Below are 27039 nucleotides of genomic sequence, written 5' to 3'. Positions count from 1 at the left end.
GGTGTCTTTCTTGCATGAATGATGAATCTAATGGAATATACTATAATTCCATATAGAATTATGGACCATGATGGGCATGATATTCCTAACAACTTGTGGTGTCTTTCTTGCATGAATGATGAATCTAATGGAATATACTATAATTCCATATAGAATTATGGACCATGATGGGCATGATATTCCTAACAACTTGTGGTGTCTTTCTTGCATGAATGATGAATCTAATGGAATATACTATAATTCCATATGGAATCATGGACCATGATGGGCATTATATTCCTAACAACTTGTGGTGTCTTTCTTGCATGAATGATGAATCTAATGGAATATACTATAATTCCATATGGAATCATGGACCATGATGGGCATTATATTCCTAACAACTTGTGGTGTCTTTCTTGCATGAATGATGAATCTAATGGAGTCTACTATAATTCCATATGGAATTCTGGACCATTGTGGGCCTTCTATTCACAATTCCTGCAAGAAAGACACCACCAATCATTATTGATTTCTGTTGATCTTGATTGGTTAAAAAAAAATAAAAAATAAAATAAAATTATATATATATATATATATACACACACACACACACACACACATATATATACACACACATATATACACACACACACACACACACACATATATATATACACACATATATATATATACACACATATATATATATATATACATATACATATACATATACATATATATATATATATATATATATATATATATATATATATATATATATATATATATATATATATATATATATATATATATATATATATATATATTCCCCCCCCCCCCCCGCCTTGGTTGTAGATCTTGAGCATTCAGTTTTGGGCCGGAAGGGCCCTCGGAAGTAGCAGCGCCCTGTCAAAAGACTCGAGAAAAGTATCGTAATGGTAACTGTGATAGACGCGAACGCCTCGCCGACGGCCGGGTGCTTTTGAGCGCAGGGCGCCCAGGGGGCTGGCCCCGTCGGAGCGGCCAGGCGGGCGGGGCCGCCGTCCCTCTGCAGCCGGGGTGGGTGGGTGAGTGGGTGGGCGTGCGGGCGGGCGGGGGTCGCGCGCTGCCGGCAGAGGGCGGCGCAGCTCCGCGCCAGGCGAGGCGGCGAGGCGGCGAGGCGTTGGCAGCCCCCCGGCTCGGGCTCGGGCTCCGGCTCCGCTCGCCCTCCTCGCCCCGCCGCGCATCCCTGCCCGTCGGCGGCGCAGCTTGGCCCGGCACAGCAGCGGAGGCCGAGCATGTCGCGGGCGGCTCCCCGGGCGCCGCTGCTGCCGCCGCTGCTGCCGCTGCTGCTGGGGGGTCTGCTGCTGCGGGTGGGCCGGGGGAGCCCCGAGGCGGCGGCGGCGGCCGCGCTGCCCTCCTTGCTCAGCACCTCCTTCGTGCTCCGGGGCGACGCGGCGCACAACCAAGCCATGGTGCACTGGACCGGCCACAACAGCAGCGTAAGGCGGGCCCGGGAAAGAGGGGGGGGGCTGCGATCACGTGCCTACATGGGGGGGGAGAGACCCTCTCGGGGGAGGGCGGCTGCTCGGGGGTCCCTGCCCAGGTGGGGGAGCCGGTGGCCCGGCTGGGGCGGCAGGAAGGGGCGGGGGGGGGTTGCAAGAGGGACAGGGCAGGCTCCATCCTTTTGCTTCTGGGGGGGGTGGGGGTTAAGTCGAGACCCTGCGCGGGGTCTCCTGGTGAGGCTCGCGCAGGGGAGGTTTTGCCCGGGAGGCGCGTTTCCCCCCATCCCCATGCTCAGAAGTCAACAATAAGCCCCCGGGCAGAGTTTGCAGAATCCGGATGGGGAAAACGCGCATCTGGGGAGCAGCAAAATCCCAGGCCAAACCTCCCCTGCATCGATGGCCACGATCCTCAAAACTCTTGCATCGGATGGGGGAAGCGTGCATCTGGAGAGCGGCGCATCCCAGGCCAAACCTCCCCTGCATCCATGGCCCTGGAAGCCCCCCGGGATGCCGTGGTACTGGCTGCCGGCCCCAGAGACTCGTCTTGCCCTGCCAAACGTCAGCGACTGGACCACGCTGGGCTCCTCCCGCAGGAGGGCACCGGCTGGACAGCTTGGTGCCTGCAGGGGTTCCACCCCCGCCCCCGAGAAATGCCCTCGGCTTGGTGCGATGGGGGAGGCTGAAAAGCCGGCAGGCCGCTTGGGGAACTCGTGCCAGCGCCAGAACTGTCCGGGCACACGCGGCAGGGCATTGCCCGGGATGGCATCGCCATGCAATGGGAAACGAGGGGCCGGGCAATTCTGGGGGCTTTCTGGCAGCAGCAAGGAAGGATTCTGTGGGCATGAAGGCATCTCAGGGTGGAAATTTGTACTTGTGCAGGATCTGGCTCGCTTTAATGCGTCAGAGACGAGCATAAACCCCACAGGTGCTGCTTTGAGGCTTGTAAGGAGGACGGCAGGCAATAAGTAAAAAAATAAATTAGAAATTGGTGGACATTTGGAACTTGCATATAGAGACTTGGAGTTGTGTCTGTGCATGTGAGTCGCATAGAGTATCCATCTTTCAGGGTCTTCTATGAAGTCTCTTATTACCTATTGTACGTAGAGATGCAAAGGCCTGGGAGAATTTGGGGAAAGGAAATATTTTTCTGAGGACTTTTTCAGGTTTTCTGTTAGAAAACTAGAAATTTGGGGAGCCCTGGGGGTGGGAATTCATATGAATGAGTGAAGTCTTTTTAAAGGCAAAGATTTACTTAATCAGAATGTGTAGTATGAATATGCATATGTAAAACAATCTACGGCATTAGGTGATCGTTTCTGTGTATGCTTTAGGTATCTATAACGTGTTGTAAGCATACATTTATGGCTTAAAAGTGACCAATTTTGCCCATAATTAATATGCTGTACTCTGTTATATGTTGAACACATGAAGCTGCCTTATACTGAATCAGATCCTTGGTCCATCAAAGTCAGTATTGTCTACTCAGACTGGCAGCGGCTCTCCAGGGTCTCAGGCAGGTGTCTTTCGCATCATCACCTACTTGCCTGGTCCCCTTAACTTGAGATGCCGGGGATTGAACCTGGGGCCTTCTGCATGCCAAGCGGATGCTCTACCACTGAGCCACGGCCCCTCTGGTGTTTTCACCGTTTTAAAGCTGATATCCAGGTATGCTGATGTGAGGCTGTTTCTGTCCAAATAACACAAAATTTGTTTTCTGTTTTCAACTTTCCCCCCTGCCTTTCAGATGGCAAAAACTAAGATTCATGTGCTAAGGTACCATTGGGTGAATTTGCACTTTTGCTTGTAGAAAACTAAGGCGTTTATGTGGAATTGTTGGTTTTCTGTTTGACTGGCTGTTCCTACACATGAGCACTTAAGGCAAAGTTACACACAATGGTGGTGGTGTCTTCTAGTGCAGGCCTATCCCATGGGGGGATTTGAAGGCCTTTTTTGAAGGGGATTTTGAAGGGTTGGAGAAGGGGAGGGACCGCAGCATGGTATAATGCCACAGAGTCTACCTTCCAAAGCAGTCATTTTGTCCCAGCCAGGGGAACTGTTCTCTGTAGTCTGGAGATTGGTTGTAATTCTGGGAAATCTCCAAGATCCAGCTGTCAGTTGGCAACCTTCATCATAGGATTTGTGGGGTTGGATACAAGTCAGTAAGTCTGGGGCCATTTATTCATGGTAATTAGCAGCGCGTTCCAGGCTGAATTGCCCCGCATATTTTTTTAAATTTTACATGCTGAACCGTCATTCCAGAAGTGACTGTGAAGCCGGCACATACCTGCTTCGCATTACTAAAGAGCTCACTTAACGCGATCTTTGGCGTTTGCCAAGAAGAATTCTCCTCAAGGAACCATGCAAAACAACAGCGGTGCGTTAGCTATACACATGCTAATGACTACGGAAACAGGAACAAAGGAGCAGGCGAGTGGTGGGGGTGGAATTTCTCCTTTTGTGTCGGGAACGTGAAAAGGCATTTTTAAAGTCGCATTTAAAAAAAGAGCTTTGAGCAAGCATCAAAATTGACCATAAATAAATGGCCTGGCTGAGAGATAAGCAACCTTGAGAAGGGACTAGGGAGAGGGGAAGCCTTAGATGGCTGAAGGCCCCAAATCCCCTTCCCTGTACACCAGCAGTCCCACTTCAAATGGTAATCTTCACCCTCTGTGTAATGAGCAGATCAGTATTTGCCACTGTCTTTCATCCCCAAGTCTGAAGCCTGTCTCCCATTCAGAGCAGACGAGTCTCTTCTTTATCAGTAGAAGGCTTCTGACTTGGCTGAGCAGAGTGGCAGAATTCAAGCCAGTGTTTGGTGGATCCCAGTTGCTAGATCTAGTTGGAAGCCCATCATAAGAAGAAAGAAAGAAACGACTTTGTATGTCCTTTAAGATAATAATTCTACAGTTCTAGTGTGTTAGTCTGTTGCTGCAAAAATAAACCAGAGTCTTGTGGTACTTAAGGCTCTAAGGTAGCATTCAAGCAGAAGCTTTTGTGGATTCTATCCCACCTTTTCCTGCAAAGTCTGCTTCTGTCTTATCTGTGACTTTCCACCCATGAGCAAAACTAGTGAATGGTCTCTGTATTTTTCTTGGTTAGATTGGAGTTTTACAAAACTACATTTCACCCTGGACTTCGTTGTGTTTCATGGCCCCTTGACGCTGTTCTTTGTTTTATCTCCGCATCTCCTACATAAAAGGTCTTCCCAGTAAAGATTCACTCATTGCATCTGAAGAAGCGGGCTCAGGTCTGTGAAGGCTGATGTGGGAATAAAAGGTTGTTAGTCCAAGGAGGCACTAGACGACTGTTTATTCTTGTGTCTTTACAAGTGAACCAGTTTAAATAAATCAGATCTCCTCACCCCCACCCAGTCCTCTGTTTTACAAGTAACTGCAATTTTTCAACTTCATGTGCTTTAGAGATTCATGGATTCAGGTCTGAAAGGCTGTAAGGGTAGGCTTTAAGATGTTTTATATTTAACTTGATTTTTTTCAATGAATATATTTTTAAGTTGTTGCAATTGAAAATTTAAACATGCAGGCTTTAAACCCGCAACCAAAGAACAGCATGGGGAGAGGGCAGTAGGAAAGGGAAGGTGAGCAGAAATATTCAGCCGGACCCAAGCCATAAAACCAAGTAGGAAGAAAAATATTCCCAAGTTTAATTACTAAAAAAAAAATATCAAAAGAATATCTACTCTGGTAATGATTTTGGTACATTTGCAGTGTACATGTGCAGGTAACAATAAAAGGTGTGAATTCCCAGGCAAAACTGGACATGTTCGGGGATTTTATTTTGTTCTTTTCTGAGGACTTTCCCCCCAGATTTTCTAATTTTGGAATGTACTGCAAAAAAACTCCTATTAAATATTTATTCTTTTGGTTTGAATGGAATGCTTTTAGATGCAGAATTCGATCATTTTGTTGTGATTTCCCTGGGACAATTACAGTACAATCCTAAACAGAGTTATGTCCTTTGAAGTCATGGGGCTTGAAAGGGTGTAACTCTGGTTAGGATTATACTGTTAGTTTCTTTAAAAGCCAGGGAAATATCTGCTCTTTGTAGTATCTAGGGAGCAATCCTAAGCAGATCTGTTCGGTCTCATTTTATTCAGTGGGTCTTACTCCCAGGAAAATATTCTTAGGATTGCAGCTCAAATTTTACAGTTACCCTGGAGTATAGATTAAACCAGACTTTTACCAACAGTTTATCTTCCATCTTTGTACTGGTTAATATTCTTCAAAGGGCTCATAGACGTGATGCAATTAAACCTTTTTCTAACATACACAGGTAAAGTAGCCTGTCTACTCATGCTGCTTCTTCTTTAAAACCCCAATTCCAAGCCCTCACATTTCCTGCTGTGTTTTCTTTCATATAATAGAATCATAGAGTTGGAAGGGACCACCAGGGTCATCTAGTCCAACCCCCTGCACAATGCAGGAAATTCAAAACTACTTCCCCCCCCCACACCCCCAGTGACCCATACTCCATGCCTAGAAGATGGGGGAAAACCCTCCAGGATTTCTGGCCTGGAGGAAAATTGCTTCCAGACCCCAAAGTGGCGATCAGCATAACCCTGGGCATGTAAGAAAGGGCCACGAGAGCCAAACATGGACACAACCCTCCCTGCCATGATCTGCCTAAGTTCACAGAATCAGCATTGCTGACAGATGGCCCTCTTTCATTTCCCTTGTAAAGAAAAAACACAGAAAGAAGCCAGTGTGGTGTAGTAGGCAGAATGTCAGACAAAAATAAGGAGACCCAAGTTCAAATCCCTTGGGCCAATCATTGTCAACCCAACCTACCTCACAGGGTCGTTGACAGGATAAAATGGGTTGAGGAACCAAGTAAAAGTAAATGTAAAAATATAATAAATATTTCTAATAGTGTGGTGTAGTGGTTAAGAGCAGTGGTTTGGAGCGGTGGACTCTGATCTGAAGAACCAGGTTTGATTCCCCACTCCTCCACATGAGTGGCACATGCTAATCTGGTGAACGGGATTTGTTTCCCCACTCCTCCACATGAAACCAGCTGGGTGACCTTGGGCTTGTCACAGTTCTCTCAGCTCCACCTACCTCACAGGGTGACTGTTTTGGGGAGGGAAGATGATTGCAAGCCGGTTTGATTCTTCCTAAGTGGTAGAGAAAGTCGGCATATAAAAACCAACTCCTCCTCCTCCTCTTCCTCCTCCTCCTATAATCTGCCCTCCTCGCTGAGACTCAAGGTGGATTACACAGTCTTAAGTCAAGGTGGTCAATAGGATGAGACATCTAATAAGCAAAGTGCTAGACTTTATCATTGTTTTTTAGACTAAGAAAATGTGCTTCAGAATTTGCCTGTGTTCATGGTGCTTTGCACTAACATTGTGGGTGCATGCCTCCACGCATATCTTTCTGTATTGCTTTTTGACTGTTTTCTAGATTGGCAGGCCTTGTTACTATAAATACCATAGCTGTTGTTTTCTCCTAGAGATTCGTAGACTTGTAGGTAATAAGGTTCAGTTGATATGTTGCCATGGGTTCGAACTGGAATGTTATGAATCACATAGGGATTTGCAAGCAAAAGTTTACAGAGCGGATATTGCGGCTGTCACGAGCGACATCTCTGTGGAATGACATCTGACAGTGTGCAGTTCCCATGGCAGGACTTCTGTAGGACTAAGGGGAGTGATGTGGTTGTGGAGGAAGCGGACTGCTCTTTCCATGAGAGAGGTTCCCTGCTGAGTAGGGATGCCTCTTTCGGCTCCAGGCTTCCTCAGGTATCAACCAAAAGAACAGTGGGTACAACCATGCCCCACACACCTCTTGTAGAGGGGAAGGGCACAGGGCCAGGAGGCTGAGGGACACAGAGAGAGAGAATCCTGGAAAAGGAAGGGTTGTCCAACACAGGAAAGGCTGTCTTCCTTCCTATCTCCCGATAACCCCCCCCCCCCCCGAGAGCGTTATGGTCTTCTGGAAATAACTTTGGGGATCCCTGGCCCTAGAATTATCTGGCTAACTTCAACCAGGGCCAGAGCATTTTCGACTCTGGCCCCGGCTGGGTAGAAAACCCTGTCTACTGGCTTGGTTCTGCAGGGCTGGTAAGATGGAGATGTTCCACAAGGCCTATGGTTGAGGACAGCGACTGTTACATAGTAGCTGGCCTCTCTTCCTCCCTGTCCCATTCCCCTAGGGTTGCCAGGTCCCTCTTCCCCACTGGCAGGAGGTTTTTAGGGCAGAGCCTGAAGAGTGAGGGGTTTGGGGAGGGGAGGGACCTCAATGCCATAGAGTCCAATGGCCCAAGCGGCCATTTTCTCCAGGTGAATTGATCTCTATTGCTTGGAGATCAGTTGTAATAGTAGGAGATCTCCAGCTAGTACCTTGAGGTTGGCAACCCTAATTCCCTCCCTTCCCTTTCTCCCTTCCCTCCCCCCCCCTTTCTGTCTCCTTTCCTCTGGATTGGTTAAATTTTCCGCTTCTCTGGCCATCTCCCCTTATTGTTATCCTTGGTCCACCATCACCATATTGGCGATACTCCTCCCGATGGAATAGGAATGTCATTTAGGGTGCCATTTTGTAATGTACTGTATTATATTACGATTAGAATTACTGTTTTAACTGTGGGTAGCCGTGTTAGTCTGTTTGTAGTAGTCAAAAAGGGCAAGAGTCCAGTAGCTCCTTAAAGACTTAACAAAAATATTTTCTGGTAGGGTATGAGCTTTCGTGAGCCACAGCTCACTTCTTCAGATACAGCTAGAATGTGAATCCATCGGTCTTTAAGAAGAAGAACAGTATGTAAATGTGAATAGCAGGCTTGATTGGATTAGGTGTGATATGCAAAAGAGTCTGTGATGTCCAGGGGAGAGATGGGTGTGGAGAAATCAGCATTGGTAATGGGCCATGAATGCAAGGTCTTTATTCAGCCCAGGTAAATGCATTGACTTTAGTTTGAATATCAACTGTAATTCAGCAGTTTCTCTTTCCAATCTCCCTTTAAAATCCCTTTGTAAGAGAACTGCTACTCTTAAATCTGCAGCAGAATGTCCTGGAAGGTTGAAATGTTCACCCACTGGTTTTTGAATATCATGGTTTCTGATGTCAGAATACAAAGGAATTTTAAAGGGAGATTGGAAAGAGACACTGCTGAATTACAGTTGATATTCAAACTAAAGTCAATGCATTTACCTGGGCTGAATAAAGACCTTGCATTCATGGCCCATTACCAATACTGATTTCTCCACACCCATCTCTCCCCTGGACATCACAGACTCTTCTGCATATCACACCTAATCCAATCAAGCCTGCTATTCACATTTACATACTGTTCCTCTACTTAAAGACCGATGGATTCACATTCTAGCTGTATCTGAAGAAGTGAGCTGTGGCTCACGAAAGCTCATACCCTACCAGAAAATATTTTTGTTAGGCTTTAAGGTGCTACTGGACTCTTGCCCTTTTTGACTGTTTTAACTGTATTTTTTTAAAATAAATGTATATTTATTGATTGATTGTTGTATTATGTTGTTAGCTGCCCAGGAAAGGGCAGTGTATAAATAGAATAAAATAAAAATTTAAAAAGTTTTTAAAAGGAGTAGATCAGTAATGGAGAGGAGTTGTGTAAACTCTGGGGTAGAGGGAGGAGGCGTATTTGCTGCCATGGCCATCTTCTTCCTTGCCTCCCTCCTTGAGTGGTAGCCTCCCTTTTGGCTCTGAGCTTCTTGTCCTCCACATTTCTTGGCTTCCTGCTCTTCTCCTGTACACAGAATTGAGCACGTCTCCAAATACTGTGGATCGGATCCAAAGCACCAGCAGTAGATAGAACCTGGCAGATAGGGTTGCCAGCCTCCAGGTAGTATCTGGAGATCTCCTGCTTTTGCAAATGATCTCCAGCCGATAGAGATCAGTTCACCTGGAGAAAATGGCTGCTTTGGCAATTGGACTCTATGGCATTGAAGTCCCTCCCCTCCCCAAACCCCGCCTTCCTCAGGCTCCGCCCCAAAAACCTCCTGCCGGTGGTGAAGAGGGACCTGGCAACCCTACTGGCAGAGCAGGCCTTCCCTCCTTCCCTCTTTCCAGCTATGGCCCAAGGAACCCTCTGGAACAGAGTGGGGGGCAAGTGCGGGTCTGTGGCAAGAGGAGAGAACTGGCAAAAATGGCAGCTTTGGATCCAACCATGTGTCTGAAGTTTGGTTTTGTGTTTTCTGATTGTCTCAAGTTACTGAGCTTTCTGGCATCCCCTAGACATCTCAAAGACTTCTCAAAATTTAATTTTCAGTCCCACTCTGCTTTTACAACATCAACAGTTTAGATTCTTTTATTGTCAAATGCAGCCCATTATGAAGAGCAAAGGTCCAAAACAGTGATTACTACCCAGCGCTGACAACAGGTACTACATCACCTTAGGGGGTTACCGCACTTTGTATTCCCAGCGATGTATTAAGAGTTTGAAAATGTTGTAAAAAACATCGCTTTAAAAGGGTTTTTGGATACCCCGGCTTATAAATGGTTGGAAGACGTCTTCACAGCTAAAGGGGCCAAACAAAGTTCACAGCTAAAGGGGCCAAACAGTATTTTTATAATGTTTTCAAACTCTTAATGCATTAATGGGAATACATAGAAAGTGCGAACAGTATTTTTTATAACATTTTGAAACTCTTAATACATTGCTGGGAATACAAGTGCAGTAACCCCCGTAAAAAGGTATGGAACAGAGTCAGCTTCACTTTTTGTTAAGCGAAAGAGACGTAAAATAGAGAACACATGAAGGTTAATAAGGCATTATTAAAACATTAAATAATGTTACCGAAGATGTTAGAACAATAAAGCAAATAGGATTTAATATGTTACTAACTAGTAAATATTAATACAATTGAGAACGTTGAACTGAGAACAGATAATAGTTGAGAACTTGACCAAGACTTCTAATTGGTTGCTGTCAGAGCCCCAAGACCGCCCTTCTCAGTCACTGCTATTAAAAATATTATGGAAGATGTAGAACTATCTTAACATTCCTAACGAATAAAGTGCTGGAGGAAGTTCAGACTCAGGCAAAGATCCCAAGACCTTTTCTTGACCATCATAAAAATAAAGATTTAAGAGTCAGAAAACATCGTGAAATTGCTGAAAGCAGGGCATATGGCCGTATGTCATCTTGGAATGTGTTGCTCCAAAATGCAATTAAAGCAGACTGCTTTTGAACAAATACGCATTCCGTAATGCAACCTTTTCTTGCCTTCATAAGGTAAATAGCTTTTGTCATTGCGGCTGGATCCCAAATAAAAAAACAATTCCAGAATGAGAGAGATTATCCTCGTATTTTTCCCAGTGGAATCATGGAGTCATTCTGGCAGCTGTGAGCAGATTTATGACCCCTTATGAATTTACTTCCTCTATCAATCCTTCAGGATAATACAGCAAAACATACTGAGGATTCCCTAGAATAGAATTTCCAGCAAGCTTCTCTATATAATTCAAGATAAATATTTCCTGATTTTTGTTACATTTCAAATGAATGCAGCAAGTCCAGGTGAGGCTCTCCACATTGCCAGCAGTGGCTTATTAAGGCAGCCTTTACAATCTATTGTTCTTTTAAAATACTTATGTGGATTGAGTTCTGTATTTGACTGGGCATTTGTACCCTAAGATATCTCATTTTATTTCTTTCTGGGCAGATAACAAGTTATCTGATGGGCAGATAGGGGTCTTCTGAAAGAACCTCCGTTCAAAATTGGATGATTTCTTAATCCAGTCATACTGTCATTAATTTTATTTATTTCACGTATCCCCACCTTTCTCACCCATGAGGAGCCAAAGTGGCCCCCATAGTTCTTCTCGCCTCCATTTTATCCCCACAATAACCCTGTGAGGTAAATTAGGCTGAGAGTCTGTGACTGGTCCATGGTCACCCAGCAGGCATCCGTGCCGGAGTGGGCATTTGAACCCAAGCGTCGCCTATCCTAGTCCAACACTGTCACCACTATGCCACGCTGCTGTAATGCTACAATTTCACAAAAGTTGAGAATACAGTGGTAATCATGGGATGTCTGGCTATCTTCTTGTAGAACTCAAATGATAATTAAATTCTGTTCTCAATACTATTTAGGGCAGGGGTGTCGAACTCATTCGTTACAAGGGCCGGATGTGACATAATTGTCACTTGGTTGGGCCGGGCCATGTGTACCATAAAATTTAATACCAGGTACTGGAGATACAAACTTTATAGAAGACACAGGCAAAGCCAGTTAATGATATTTTTTTAATTTAATTTTTTACTTAAAATGAGAACATGCTTAAAACAGTAACACACTTACTGCATTTTCTTTTATTTAACAGTCTTTGATCATTGAATCAGATTATTGACAAAGGGCTTAGTATTTAACACATTTTCCAATTTAGCTTACAATTACAGATAATTCGTGATATATTTTGGACTTAATTCCTTTTCTATAATCCGAGGAAGGGCTTAGATAGATGCTGAATACCTTTCTGATTTGTGTGTGACATAAAATCATGCCACGTTTCATACAAATCTGATATTTTAGCTTTACCTTTAATTACTTTAAGTCGATGTGTCAATTTTTCGGCCATATTTGCCACAGTTGGGAATACCAAGAATGCAGTGTTAGATGTTGATCCTGGGTCACAGGCAACTGCTCTGCAGAATCCTCAGCTGCGTGTTTTGGCTCCAGGTGACAGCACTGATGCCAGCCTGCGATGCCACAGACCACATGGGTGCTGTGAACCCCCTCCTCTCCATACCTGTGTCAAGGCCACCAGGACCCAAATGGGTCCTGGCTCAGCCCCCAGACCAGGGAAAGAAGAACGGGACACCTTGGCATGAGCCAGTCTCCATGATCATTTTAACTGTCACCTGGCCACTTCATATCCCCCAGCTCTTCCGCGAACCAGGGGCCTGTATGAGAACCAGCATGTGGGAGAGGGCGCTTAGGAGCTACGGTCCTTATTGCACATGTGGCTTCTCAGTTCCAGAGCCAACTAAATCCTCAACCCAAGCCACAGCCCCATCAGTGGGAAACTTTCACAAGGCCATCAAGAAACCACTGGGAGCTGTCATTCCCTGGAGAGGGACTAACTCACCCCTGACCTTTATGTGGGATTTGAGCTTCTAACAGACTACACTCTCTTGATGACAGAATTATTTTGATCTCTTCCTCTCCAGCATCAGATGACTTGAGCCTTTTGTGCAGGGCTGTTTCCACGCGATCACCCCCGCCAACTGTTTTGGGGTTTCCTTTTGATTATGCATGCCCTTTCCACCCATCAGAAGTCGCCTCGCTCTCCACATTTGTTTTGCCCGGGTTTTCCAGATTCTGGCTAAATCAGCATCTGGGAAACATGGACAAAACACGCAGGGAGAGCGAGGCAACTTCTGATGGGTGGAAAAGGCATGCATAATCAAAATAAAGCCCCAAAGTAATTGGCAGGGGTGATGGCAGGGAAATGTCCCTGCATAAAAGGCCTTGCAGCCTGCACGCAACAGCAAATCAATGGGGTAATCAGCTATGCCACCTGAGATGGCCCCATGGTTTTGGGGGTAGGTCTGAAGTCCTGAGCTGCTCTACCCCCTTGCATGAATGTTTAAGTCCCACAACACAGTAAGTTTAGGCGATTCCAACACCGCTACTGAGACCAGGTTGGTCAGCCCAAATAGTGAGGAAATAGGGTTACTGGTAGAATTAACAAAGCTCCTAATGTGTTTTACACTCCCAGTGACAGATACCAAATTTCGTGACTGTTGAACATGGCACGAGAGAGGCTGAACCACAATAGTGAGAATGCTACTGGTTTTTTTCTCTTTCCTTGGTTGTAGCAACTCAAAAACCTGTTTTGCATACAGAGCCAACTAAACTAAGCCAGTGTACTGTATAGCACATCTTGTTATTTATTTATTTATTTGCTTCATTCATACTCTACTTTCTCTTGGTTGGGGACTTTCTCTTGGTTGGGGACTAAAAGCAGCTTATAGGATTCCCCCGTCCTCCATTTTATACCCAGCAGCCTCCCATGGGAAAAGCGGGGTTTCAGACCTGGGTCTCCCAGATCCTAGTCTGATACTCTAACTACTAAAGTACATTGGCCCTTTTAAAACAACAGCTAAAGGCTTGGCCCAATTGGAACTATTTAGTGTCTTTTTTTCCCACCACCCCCAATTTGGTTTTTTTTAAACATAACCTCTATCCTGATGAATAGGGTTGCTAGGTCCCTCTTCACCATCAGTGGGAGGTTTTTGGGGTGGAGCCTGTGGAGGGCGGGGTTTGGGGAGGGGAGGGATTTCAATGCCGTAGAGTCCAATTGCCAAAACATCCATTTTCTCCAGGGGGACTGGTCTCTATCGGCTGGAGAGCAGTTGTAATAGCAGGAGATCTCCAGCTACTACCTGGATGTTGGCAACCCTACTGATGAAGAGTTCCAGAGAACTTGAAGGCATGCACAGATTAGTGATGTTTGGTTGGTCCTAATAAAAGGCATTTGTTTGGCGATCTGCTATGGCAACTCTCCTCTCAAACCACTGGGTCTAGCCTGCTGATGTTTCACCCCAACCCTTCCAACAATCATTCTGCCAGATCTTGGTAACACATGCCAGGTTGTCTCCTTCTTCCAGGATCAAGTCCTGGAAGATGTTTTCCTGTTTACCCACCAGGCATTCAGCCTTTTGTCCCAGCAGTTTGCTGAGTTCCTTTGTAAAAGGATCAGCAGGGAAATAGGCTTCTAAACATCTAGGCCACCTTCTCCTATCTTGGCATATTTAATTCCTGCCACCCTCCTTTGCTAGGGATACCTCTTTTTCAGCTGTCCCCCAAATTACTCAACGCTCCATCTGTCTGGCACATTTTCCCCTGAGATGAATAGCAAAACCGTTAGCCAAATATCCAATAACAACAGCCTGCCAAATATTTTTGGATCAAAACTGTAATAAAATAATCAACGTAGCAGGATTAAACATTGACTAATTGTAAATAATTGCAATTATGTAGTTATACATATGTATATATATATAATTATGTAATTATAAATAGCTCATGTAAAGATATTGAAGAACCATGATATAATAAAACTGTAGAGAAATTTGTAGGAATAAAAATGTAACCGTGATAATAAGTTACCGTAAAGAAATACTCAGTTATTAGATAGAAAACAGTTGTCTTTCTTTGCTTAGTTTTCCTTTCCACAGAACAAAAGCCTCATCCACCGTCGTCCAGTGCAATCCTAAATCCATTGAAGTGAATGAATTTATGAATGAAGGATGTGACCGTGCTTAGGACGGTACTTTTAATTAACTATTAATCGCCATGAGTCGGAAGCGACTTGACGGCACTTAACGCACACAAATCGACTAGCCCCGACCTAGCAAAAAGGGGGGAGCTTCCTTTTCTTGAAGCACCACTTCCAAAATAATTCCTGAGGGGACTCCTTGTTAATGTGGCACAACAAAAACGGAGAGGAGTGTTGCAGTACAGTATAAAGAGAAACCAATTTTATTCCAGCAGAGGCGTTTGTTGACTAGATCCAATTTCTTCAGATTGAAGTCCTGGCACCTCCCTAGGCAGACCTTATATGTAGGAGGTAACATTCAAATCTGAATGTTGTTAGTCTGTAAAGTGCCACCAAATTCCAGTTTGTTTTCACTTCAGCAACACTTGCTGGGTCTGCAGCCTACGATTCTACGATCTGCTTTTGGATGAAGGAGAATGATGCCCAATTTAAACATGACGGATTTCCTCAGATAGGAAGTGTGGCTCCTTACTAGGTAGACATCACATGTAGGAGGTATGAAAGCAAAAAACGAACGGCAGGGTCACGAGATGCAGGAAGCGCAGAGTGAATTGTAATTAAGTAAGATTCAAATTCGATCAAGACAAAGGCAGACCATTAACTAGCTTAGCTCAGCTAATGAATATCCTCTGTATTTTTTATTAGATTTGAATGTTGCGTGATTAAGTTTCACTCTGTATTTTATGGCTCCTTGGCCTTGCTGCTTGTTTGATTTATACCTCCTACATGGAGCGGCATAGGAAGACAGGAGCCGTAGCCCACGATAAAACGGTTGTTAGTCTGACAGGGGCCACCAAATTCCTGTTTGTTTCCACGTCAGAAATGTTCTGCTTACTGTGTCTGCAGCCTAGGATTCTGCGATCTACTTTGGGACTAAGAAGAACGATGCCCGATGTAAACAGGGTGGGTTGGCTTCCAGGGTTATCGTACCGCTTGGCTCAGCGGAGTCTGAAGCTTTCCTTCCGCTGCTGGCGGAAGAACCGCTTACGATGGAGGAAGGATCCTTGGACTGGAGGAAGACTTTAGGCTTTGGTGTGCTGGGGGGTAGGATACAGCTGCATCTCACACCATTCCAGTCATCTTTCTGTGACGACTCGAAACAGATGAGACTAAAATGAGAGCGGGGAATGGTCACCCTTTGCAACAGAAAAGCCATGCTCGCATACCCTGGCCATCCATCAATCCAAACTTGACTTCCCTAAGCAGCAGTCGCTCTCTGTAATCCCTGCAGGTGTGTTTCGGAGTAATTATCAATAGTCCTTTCGTCCAGGCTGTCGCTGAGGATTCTTGAGAGATGTTTGTCAAAGAGAAATAGGCTTCTCCTGTTAAGCAATTAACTTCCACTTATCGTAATGGCTTGTCTGTTTCTTTGAAATGTTAATACAAGTGAATTCTAGCTTAATAGAAAATTACTTCTATTGCCTACCTGACTGTGAAAACATTACTTATTTAATACATCCCCTCCCGCCACCCATTGTCCAAAGAGCTAATTCTCCCTCCTCTCTTTTATCCTCACAACAACCCTGCAAGGGTGGGTTATGCTGAGAGAGATTGACTGGCCCAAGCCAGAACGGGGATTTAAACCTGGGTTGCTCAGATCCTTACATGAGGGCCCACTCCCACATTACAAAGCTTGTTGCTGCCACAATCACATGTGTAGTGTGAATCTGTGCTTCCCGAGTGTATGTGGGCCTGATTCAGATCAGAACTGCAGTGTGCATGGAGAAAAGACTTCACCCTCCTCCCACCATGCTGTTTTCCTTACTTGAAACAGATGCTGTTTGCCCTGTTGGGGAAACCTAGTTGTCCTGATTTCCTGATTGGGAAACTTGTGTTCGGCTGGTAGTGGCTTCCTGAGGGTGCTTCAGGTCAAGAAAACAGGACAAAAGGGGAAGGTATCCAGCACAATCCCAATCCAAATTGGGCCTGCACTTGCCTGGGAAACACGCCAGCGCAGCCATGCCAGGAGCAAAATCCTGGAAGTGGGAGCCTGCGTGACATGGGGCGGGGGCGTTCTAGGGGCGGAGATGCCTTTAGGCAGCATCCTAACCCCTTTTGCCCTGGGAATGCCCTCTCAAGTTGCATTGTTGCATGTGTTAAATACTAAGCCCTTTGTCAATAATCTGATTCAATGATCAAAGACTGTTAAATAAAAGAAAATACAGTAAGTGTGTTACTGTTTTAAGCATGTTCTCATTTTAAGTAAAAAATTAAATTAAAAAATATCATTAATTGGCTTTGCCTGTGCCTTCTATAAAGTTGGTAGCATGACCTTGCTGTTTTCTATGTGGCCATTTCCCCCCTTTTAGAAGAAGAGTTGGTTTTTATATGCTGACTTTCTCTACCACTTAAGGAAGACTCAAACACCTTCCTTACAATCACCTTCGCTTCCCCTCCCCACAACAGTCACCCTGTGAGGTAGGTGGGGCTGAGAGAGCTGTGACTGGCCCAAGGTCACCCAGCTGGCTTCATGTGTAGGAGTGCGGAAACAAATCCAGTTCACCAGATTAGCCTCTGCCGCTCATGTGGAGGAGAGGGGAATCGAACCCGGTTCTTCAGATCAGAGTCCACCGCTCCATTTTACGTTTTAAATTGTTTTATTTTCTTCACAGCGGCCGGGAAGCCTCTGCAGAGGGGCTGCGGCTGCACCGCTCCCGGCCCCTGCACATCCACCCCCCATTCAGGAATGGGCTGCCCATCTCACTGGCTCTCCAGATTGGTGCTATCAAAACCCCAAAATGACATTAAAAAACAGAAGCCGTTTGTTAGGGCTCACAAAATAACATAAGACAGTGGCATAGTGTGCAGGCTTTGAAGTCTGCCAGAACTTTTCATCAGGCTGGGTGTTAAAAAGGGGGTGGGGAGGCAGAAGATGTTCCAGGCCCTGCTCTTAAGACCTCTTCTTTACATCCTGGGTACAGGAAAATGGTGCTGGTTGGAGCTGGTATCATGCTGCATTTTTGGTTCTGGAAAGAAGAGTCTCCAAGCTGAAAATGTGAGAACCAGCGTTGAGAAAATGTCTCTTTCAATCCAAATGGACCACACAAGTCCATGCAAACTGGAATTTTTTGTTGTTTAAACCCACCTTGAGCTATTGGAAAGGGGTGGTTTAGGGTCTTTACATGCAAATAGAGGTACTCTTCCATTTTTCTTTTGAAATTTTCAAGTTGTGATATTTGCCTCACCTCTGTGTCTTACTTTAAAAAGACCAGTCTTGATTTTAGAAAGCTTTAGACTGGTGCAGTATCACAAACTCAAACCTCTACGTACCTAAATACTCAGTATTTTCCTGATCAGGTATATGGAAAGGTGGAGGGATCCTGTGCCCATAGAGGTGTGGGGAGGTGGGTTATAGGTGGTGGAGTTTGTTTCCTGAGAATATGCCTTCCTCAGAAACTTTGGCAGAGTGGGCAAAGACCATAGAGAGCATGTGAGCATCAGATTGATGACCCAGAAGATTACGTTTAAAACGTGAGATCCAGTGTAGATATTATGACACTGTCTAGGGAAAGGGTTCCCAGGTTCCCCCTGGACACCAAAAGGGGATGGGGGTTAGGGTGGTCCAGGTTTGGAAACTCCTGGAGATTTGGGAGGTGGATCCTGGGGAGGACAGGAACCTCAGATGGGTACAATGCCATACAGACCACCTTCCAAAGCAGCCATTTTCTTCAGGGGAACTGATCTCTGTAGCCTGAACTGTAATTCTGGGGGATCACCAGGTCCCACCTGGAGGCTGGCATCCCTGTCTGGGGAACAGGTTGTATGACTCTCTTATGCCCAGAAGGAAGGAATGACCCATCCCTCAAGGAAGCAAACCTTTCTGAGCTGTCATAGTTAGCCAGAGGAGTTGGAATGGGAGACAGGTAGGGTTGCTAAATTCCTTGTGATCAATGTTTTGTTTTGTTTTGAAAATTTTATTGGTTTTTATAATATAAATTTTCCATGTTGACAAACAACAATAAAAGTAATATAAAAAACTAAATCATAAGTAATGTTGTTATAGTTATTTACCGGTAAGTACTTAATAAAAATAAAAAATAAAGGAAAATTTGTTGACTTCCCCATCACCTCCGTCCGCCTCTTAATAAAGTATTCTATCCCATCGTGATATGATCTGATCTTAATTATTCTTATATCTCAGTTAAGTTTCAATCACAATATTCTATTAATATAATTAATTACACTTCTTTATGTTAGCAATGTCATCTAGATCAGATTAAAAGGTACTCTTCCATTTTCCCCAGTCCTAGTTCATATTCACAATATTTCATCCAAGCCTCCCATTCCCCCATAAATTGAACATTGTCCTTTTGGTTTAAAGTAGCTGTAAGTTTTGCCATTTCCACCAGTTCAAACATTTTCATAATCCAGTCTTTTTTCCCAGGAGTGTCTGCCCCTTTCCATTTTGCTGCATAGAGCAACCTTGTGATCAATGTTTATGCCCCTGTTCTTAATTTTTTTTAAAGTAGGGTTGCCAGCTCCAGGTTAGGAGATACCTGGAGATTTTTTGGGGCAGAACCTGAGGAGGGTGGGGTTTGGGGAGGGACTTCAATACCATAGAGTCCAATTGCCAAAACGGCCATTTTCTCCAGGTGATCTGATCTCTATCGGCTGGAGATCAGTTTTAATAGCAGGAGATCTCCAGCTAGTACCTGGAGGTTGGCAACCCTAGAGCCAAGGGCCTTGCCATCTTTCCCTTCATGCCAGTTGTCACCTGGTCAAAGTGTGGCAGGGAGGAGGTGTACACAACTGCCACACTGCCACCACTCAAGCAGCCTACTAGGCGCAGAGAGGAACGAGACAAACAAAGCTGAGAAAATTTATTGCTTTATGAAGGTATGACATAGTTGCTTTTTGTAGTTTAATATTAGAGTAGCTTGCTATGTTTTTGATAGATAAGGTAGGAAGTTAAATAAGAAGGCTTTGTATTTATTGTATTTATTGCATTGTATTTTATTGGAAATTTAGATAAATATACTGTGAGGCTTTTGGCTGAAGAAGCTGTTTTTACCAGCGAAAGCGTTGGTTTCATCCGGAGGACGCTCCCAGCTCCGTCTTGCTTCAGCTTCAACTACGCTTCAAAATTTTCATCTGTAAAAAGAAAAAGACTTTACTAAACAATAAGTTCTTGTACTTACCTTGTAAAGTTGCTGTCAACCGAGATTGACTTCCTTTGGGTAGCATTCAGCTACTATAAGTACACTATTGTGTCGCTTGTTGTAACCTTGTACGGTTTTTGCACATGTAAATAATAACATCACCAATTTGCATATACCGCAAGCGCCGGTTACTATTTATTTGCACAGTCCCTGGAGGTTGGCAACCCTAGAGCCAAGTGCCTTGCCATCTTTTCCTTCAGGCCAGTTGTCACCTGGCCGAAGTGTGGCAGGGAGGAGGTGCGCACAACTGCTCTTAAGCCCTTTCTCTGGGGCTCGTTTGACACTGCCCTTCTCTTCCCATAACTCTAAACCTCTGGCTGGCTTTCAGTTGTCCCTCCTCTCGGGGCTGTGGATACAGCCTCCAGTTGAAAGTGATTTAAAACTGCCCCAAGGGTCTAATCCTGATCAGGCCTACAGCATGGCAGGCTGAGCCTGAGGCGTTCTCCCCCCCCCCCCACACACACACCTTTTCAAGTACCCAAATGGCTGCACTTCTCCCTGGCTGTTTCGGCACTTCAAAAGACACGTGGGGGAAGAAGAGCACCTCAGCCCACTGTGCTGTGTTCCTGATCAGGATCATGGTGTCTTTAAATTGCTTTAAAAAGGCAGTGGACTTTGGGTTGCCAGCCTCTTGGTACTCAACCAAAATAAAGGCACACCACTAGCTTTTTTATCAAACACAACGTGTATTGATATACAAATGACACGGACACGAGGGACTAACCTATCTAGCTAAGAACATGCAGTGTACACGTTACAAGAAACACAAAAATCGGTGCTGAACACAAGACCAAAAACATGAAATATATACAAAATATACAAATATTCCACAGTTCAACAACTGGTCCCATATAACACCTATGCAAGTCCAACAAAGACTAAATATGTATAAGAAAGCCTCTTCAGCATGGCGCTTATTAATCCGTCCAAAGACTTAGCTTTCACGGCGTACGGAGTCAATTTTTTTCCTTTCACTAGGTATATTGTTGGACTTGCATAGGTGTTATATGGGACCAGTTGTTGAATTGTTGAATATTTGTATATTTTGTATATATTTCATGTTTTTGGTCTTGTGTTCAGCACCGATTTTTGTTTCTTGTAACGTGTACACTGCATGTTCTTAGCTAGATAGGTTAGTCCCTCATGTCCTTGTCATTTGTATATTAATACACGTTGTGTTTGATAACAAAGCTAGTTGTGTGCCTTTATTTTGGTTGAGTTACTCTCAGTAAAGCACAGGGTGATTATTGTTTTGTTAACCTCCAGGCGCTAGCTGGAGCTCTCCTGCTATTACCACTGATCTCCAGCCAATAGAGATCAGTTCACCTGGAGAAAATGACCACTTTGGCAATGGGACTCTATGGCATTGAAATCCTTCCCCTCCCCAAACCCCACCCTCCTCAAGCTCCACCCCAAAAATCTCCCACTGGTGAAGAGGGACCTGGCAACCCTAAGCGGACTCATGGATGCCATGATGTCTAGTTTGGCCCTCAGCATTCAACTGTCACCCTACTTTTTGAAGCATCCTTTCTGCCTTTCTTTTCAGTTGCCCAAGTTGGATCTGAAATGGCAAGACACCCTTTCCTGCCACAGTGTTAAATACCGAAAATAAATGTGGGAAGATAGATCACGTCGACTCCTTCTATGAGCAACCCGTGCGTCCCTAGGTGACATATAAATCAGCCTTTTGCAGGGAGTTTGGCTTGGTAGGGTGGACTGAAGAGGTACAGGAATGGTCGTGACTCTGGCCACATCTGCATCATTAATAGAGAGATCCTTGTGAATCAATCAGCTTTTGGTGTCTAGGGCCACTTATGTATGGCTGTTTCCTTGCCTTGATTACGCATGCATTTTCCGACCGTCAGAGATTGCCTCGCTCTCCCCGTGGATTTCCACATATTTTGCCCGAGTTTTCTGAATGCTGGCAAAACACGAATCCAGAAAATGCTGGCAAAATGCAGGGAAACGTGTGGGGAGAGCGAGGAGACCTCTGAAGGTAGGAAAATGCATGCACAATCAAGGCAAAGCCTAGGAAACAGGGAAAGCCTTATGCGAGGAAAGCCTTATGCGAGGAAACAGCCATGCATAAGTGGCCTAGAGATTTATATTTTATCAGCACTAAAATGAACACAAGATGAATTCTTTTTAGTGTTATTGCCAGAATATTCTATGTATGCCAGATGTAGATTATGAACAAATTATGAACAGACTGTTGAAAAGCAGAAAGCCACCTCCCTGAGTTTTAATTATGGTCTGTCCCATGGGAGCTGTTACAGAAACATGAAAGAACCACAGTATGGCTATAAAATGTCTAACCTTTATTTAAAAGAAGGCACTGTCACAAGTTACTTTTATTTTGTTTTTCACAGTACTTTGGATGATCTGAAGGGATGTGATCCAACAGGGCAGACAGTCCTTCCTAGGGCTGTTTCAGGGCAGGCAAACAGCATGGGTGGAAGGCTGAAACCCCCTTTCTCCCCCCACACCATAGTCCTGATCCAAATTGGGGCCACACCGTCTTGAGAAACAAGTTCCCAGCAGCATGACATTTGGCTGATGGTCTAAAAGTCAAGTTGGGGAATTTAGACCCAACCCAAGAAAAGTCTTCACATCTAGTTTCATGCTCCCCTTTTCCCATTAGCCATTATCTCTCTTGCATTCACACCTGTCCGTCCTCCAAGCAGCTTGCAGTGGCATGCATTCTCCGTTCTTCCTTGTATTCTCACAACAGCCCTGTGCAGTAGGCTAAGCTTTGACTGGCTCAAGGTCACCCAACAATTTGAAGATGGATCTGAAACTGGGTCTCCAGATTCTGGACAAACACTCTAACTGCTACACCTCGCTGGCTAGATGGGGTGCAGATGTCCCATTTGTTAACATCTGTTCCCTCACAGACCAGAGCATATATCCTGCTGACATTCTTACAGTAATGTATCACCTCAACTAAACTGTGTGGTGATACTAATAAGAGAGAGGAACATGCAGCCCCCAGTCTGAACTTCTTTGCAGGTTCGATTCGACTTTCCATGCCTTCATGGAAACAATTGTGTTGCAGAATATAGGAGTGAAGCAAGGTTTCTGTCACCACCATCTTGATTATAAATGTTACCACCTATATTAAAAAGGTAAATGTAAAGGTCCCCTGTGCAAGCACCGGGTCATTCTTGACCCATGGGGTGATGTCACATCCTGACGTTTTCTAGGCAGACTCTTGTTTACGGAGTAGTTTGCCAGTGTCTTCCCCAGTCATCTTCCCTTTACCCCCAGCTTCCCTTTATCTGCAGCTTACCACTCTGCACCACAGGGCTCCTTACCACCTATATTACCATGAGTCTATTATACTTACAATGCATCCATCACAAATATCTTAATTGGAGATGTTGGAGCCATATAATTTTTATTGATTCATTTGGTTTGGGCATTTTGCCTGCAAATCACTGAGCAAGAATTTTGCCCTTGGGAAACATCAGTGAATCTGTGCAACACTCTTTTTTTTTATATATATATAAATTTATTGGGTTTTATGATAGAAATTTTCCATTGCATTAAACAACATCTATAACAATATCGAATTTCAATTCTAACCTAAAGTTGTTATAATTCCATATCATATAATAAAAAAGAGAAAAGAAAAAAGAAAAAAAGAAATGGAAAATTTTTTGACTTCCCCATCACCTCTATCTGCCTCTTAATAAAAAGTTCCTCCCGTCATAGGTAATCTAATCTTGATAAAATATCAATACCATATATAAAAAACCATAATCTGTTAGTAAATATAATTATGCTTATTCAATATAAAAAAAAATCAAAAATAATCCTCTGGATCAGATTAGAAAATATTCTTCCATCCTTCCCAATTTTAACTCATATTCACAATAATGCATCCACGCCCCCCATTCCCCCAAAAACCGAACGTCATTTTCTTCATTTAGAATAGCTGTGAGTTTTGCCATTTCTGCCACTTCAAACATTTTAACAATCCAGTCTTTTTTCTCTGGAGTTTCTAGCCCTTTCCATTTCGCTGCATAAAGCAGTCTCGCAGCTGTTGTGGCATATATCAAAAAGGTTCTTTGTGTTGCTAAGTCGTCTGGAATCATACTCAATAACATCATTTCTGGTGTTTTGGATATATTCTTTTGTAGTATTAATCTCAGTTCGTTATAGATCATGTCCCAGAAGTCTTTGGCTTTGTCACAGGTCCACCACATGTGATAAAAGGAACCAATTTCTTTGTTACATTTCCAACAAATAGGGGACATCGTTTTATAAATCTTTGCAATTTTCTTGGGTGTTAGATACCATCTATACATCATTTTATAGATGTTTTCTCGCACTGACTGTGCTTTTATTCCTTTTAAATCTTTAGACCATAATCTTTCCCATTTATTTAAAACAATATCATGTCCCACATTTTGAGCCCAATCGATCATAGTTGGTTTAATCGTGTCCTGCTCACAGTATATTGTTAAAAGGAGATTATACATTTTAGAAATCAGCTTTGTATTATTGTCTAGTAGAATCCTTTGAAAAGGAGATTTTTCTTTAGAGAAACCTTTTTTTGCATCTTGTACAAAAACTGATTTGATTTGGTAATATTGAAGCCATTGTAAATCATCCTTAAGCAGTTGAAAGTCTTTTAGTGAGCATTTCTTTCCTTCCCAATTAATTAGATCTTGATAAGTAATAAATTTGTCTGGTCTAAGTGGGCGCAAAGTTAGCATTTCTTGGGGCGATATCCACATCGGTGTTTCTGGTTCCAAAATGTGTTTATATCTCATCCAAATACGAAGTAGAGAGGACCTGATTATATGATTACGGAATGTTGCTTGTAATTTAATTTTATCATACCACAAATAACCATGCCATCCACTTAAGTTATTATAACCTTCCAAGTCTAGCAAACGTACATTTGACAAATTCATCCAGTCTTTTAGCCATACTAAAGCTACCGCTTCAGCATAGAGTTGAAAGTTAGGCAGTGCTAAACCTCCTCTAGTTTTTAGATCCACCAAGTATTTATAAGCAGTCCTTGGTTTTTTTCCTTGCCAGATGAAGTTTGAAATGTCTTTCCTCCAAGTTTCAAAATATTTTGTTTGTGATATTATTGGTAAATTTTGGAATAAGAAGAGCATCCTCGGTAAGACATTCATTTGGATCGTTGAGATACGTCCCATTAATGACAATTTTTTGTTTGACCATATAATCATATCCGTTTTAATCTTACCCCATAACTTGAGGTAATTGTTGGTTAACAGATCTTTATTCTTTGCAGTGATCCAAATTCCCAGGTATTTAACTTTGTTAGCTTTCTCCCAGCCAGTATATGATATAAATTCCTGTTGTTGTATTTCCGATAAATTTTTAAATATTATCTTTGTTTTTTCTTGATTCACTTTAAAGCCTGATACTTTTCCAAAATCATCCAAAGTCTCCTGAAGTATATTCATTGACTGTGTTGGGTTTTCCAAAATTAGCAGTAGGTCATCCGCGAATGCTCTCAACTTAAATTCATGTTTTTTAATTCTTAGCCCGCGGATGTCCTCCATACTTCTTAGTTTCACACATAGCGGTTCCAACACCAACAAAAATAAAAGTGGAGACAAGGGACATCCCTGTCTAGTCCCTTTCGTGATTTGGCAGTTATCTGACATTGATTCATTAACCAAAATTTTAGCTTGTTGGGAGGTATAAATAGCCGATATACCTTTCTGAAAACGATCTCCAAAATTCAATTTATCCAAAATCCGTTTCAAAAAGTTCCAAGAGACCATATCAAAGGCTTTTTCTGCATCCAAAAATACAAAAGCCGCAGTTTGTTGAATATTATGGTCATAATATTCCAGTGAATCTAGTAAAATTCTTACATTGTCTTTTATTTGCCTTCCTGGTATAAAACCTGCTTGGTCCTCATGTATAAGATCCTTAATAAATTGCTTTATCCTACATGCCAAAACCGAAGCAAAAATTTTGTAATCCACATTTAAGAGCGATATAGGTCTGTAATTAGATGTTTTTTCTGGATCTCTTCCTTCTTTGGGTATCAGTGATATAAATGCGTGTGACCAAGTCTCCGGGGATGTTCCCTCGTCCAAAATTGCATTGTAAAGTGAACCAAAAAATCCAACTAAATTGTCACTAAATGTTCTATAAAATAGTGCAGTAATTCCATCTGGTCCAGGTGTTTTATCCATTTTTTGTCTCAGTATTGCTTCTTGTATTTCTTCCCTTGTTACTGGAGCTTCAATACATTCTCTCTGGGTCATTGACAAAGCTTTCATCTGTATTGAGTTTAGAAATTTATCTATTTTCTGTTTTGGAGTATTTTCTTTCTGATATAACTTAGAGTAAAATGAAACAAATTCTTTCTGAATTTCTGAAGTTGAATAAACTGGTCCTTTAGCAGTTTGGATTTTTGTTATAATCTTCTTTTGAAATGAGTCCTTCAGTTGTGTTGCTAAAAATTTTCCTGGTTTATTTGCATATTCAAAATACTTTTGTTTAGCAAGTTTCAGATTTTTATTCATTTCCTCCATTATTACCAAATTTAATTGGTGTTTAGATGCAGAAATCTGTATTTGAATTTCTCTTCTCTCCTCTTCCTGTGTTACCATTACCAATTTCTGCTCCAAATTTTGTAAATTCCAAAGTATGTTGTTTGTAAATTGCAATTGAGTCTTCTTCCAGGCCGAGTGTTTCTGTATCATAAAACCTCTCAGAACAGCTTTGAATGCGTCCCAAACTGTATTTAAATAAGTTTCCCCATTAAGGTTAATTTCAAAAAAGTCTTTCATTAAAACCTGTAATTCCTTTTGTATCTTGTTGTCTTTTAAAAGTTTATCGTTCATTCGCCATCTAAATGCTTGTTTATTGTTCCAATCAAAAGTAACAGGATTGTGATCAGAAAAAGTTCTAGGTAAAATATGAATTTTACGTAGTTGCGTGAAAATTGATTTACTGGCCCATATCATATCGATTCTGGAGTGTGAATCGTGTCTTGCTGAATAAAAGGTGTATTCTTTAGCTGTTGTATTCATTGTTCTCCAAATGTCTTGTAATTCTAATTCTGAAGCCATGGCAAAGAAAGTTTTAGGCAAGCATCCATCATTGATATCTTTTGCTTTTGATTTTTTGTCCAGAGATGGG

General features: G+C 43.1%; 1 protein-coding gene across 1 annotated transcript in view; it reads left to right on the top strand.

Annotated features, from left to right (window-relative positions):
* The first annotated feature begins 1259 nt into the window (after positions 1-1259).
* The window catches only part of SORCS2 (sortilin related VPS10 domain containing receptor 2), a 211845-nt gene continuing 186065 nt past the window's right edge, over positions 1260-27039 (top strand). Inside the window, exon 1 of the mRNA XM_056862280.1 lies at positions 1260-1463. Within this exon, the coding sequence (XP_056718258.1) occupies positions 1260-1463 (204 nt within the window). The remainder of the gene's footprint in view (positions 1464-27039) is intronic.

Source organism: Euleptes europaea, chromosome 17, assembly GCF_029931775.1.
Source record: "Euleptes europaea isolate rEulEur1 chromosome 17, rEulEur1.hap1, whole genome shotgun sequence".
Taxonomy (NCBI): domain Eukaryota; kingdom Metazoa; phylum Chordata; class Lepidosauria; order Squamata; family Sphaerodactylidae; genus Euleptes; species Euleptes europaea.
The sequence above is the reverse complement of the archived record's forward strand: the minus strand, read 5'-3'. Positions and strand labels throughout refer to the sequence as shown.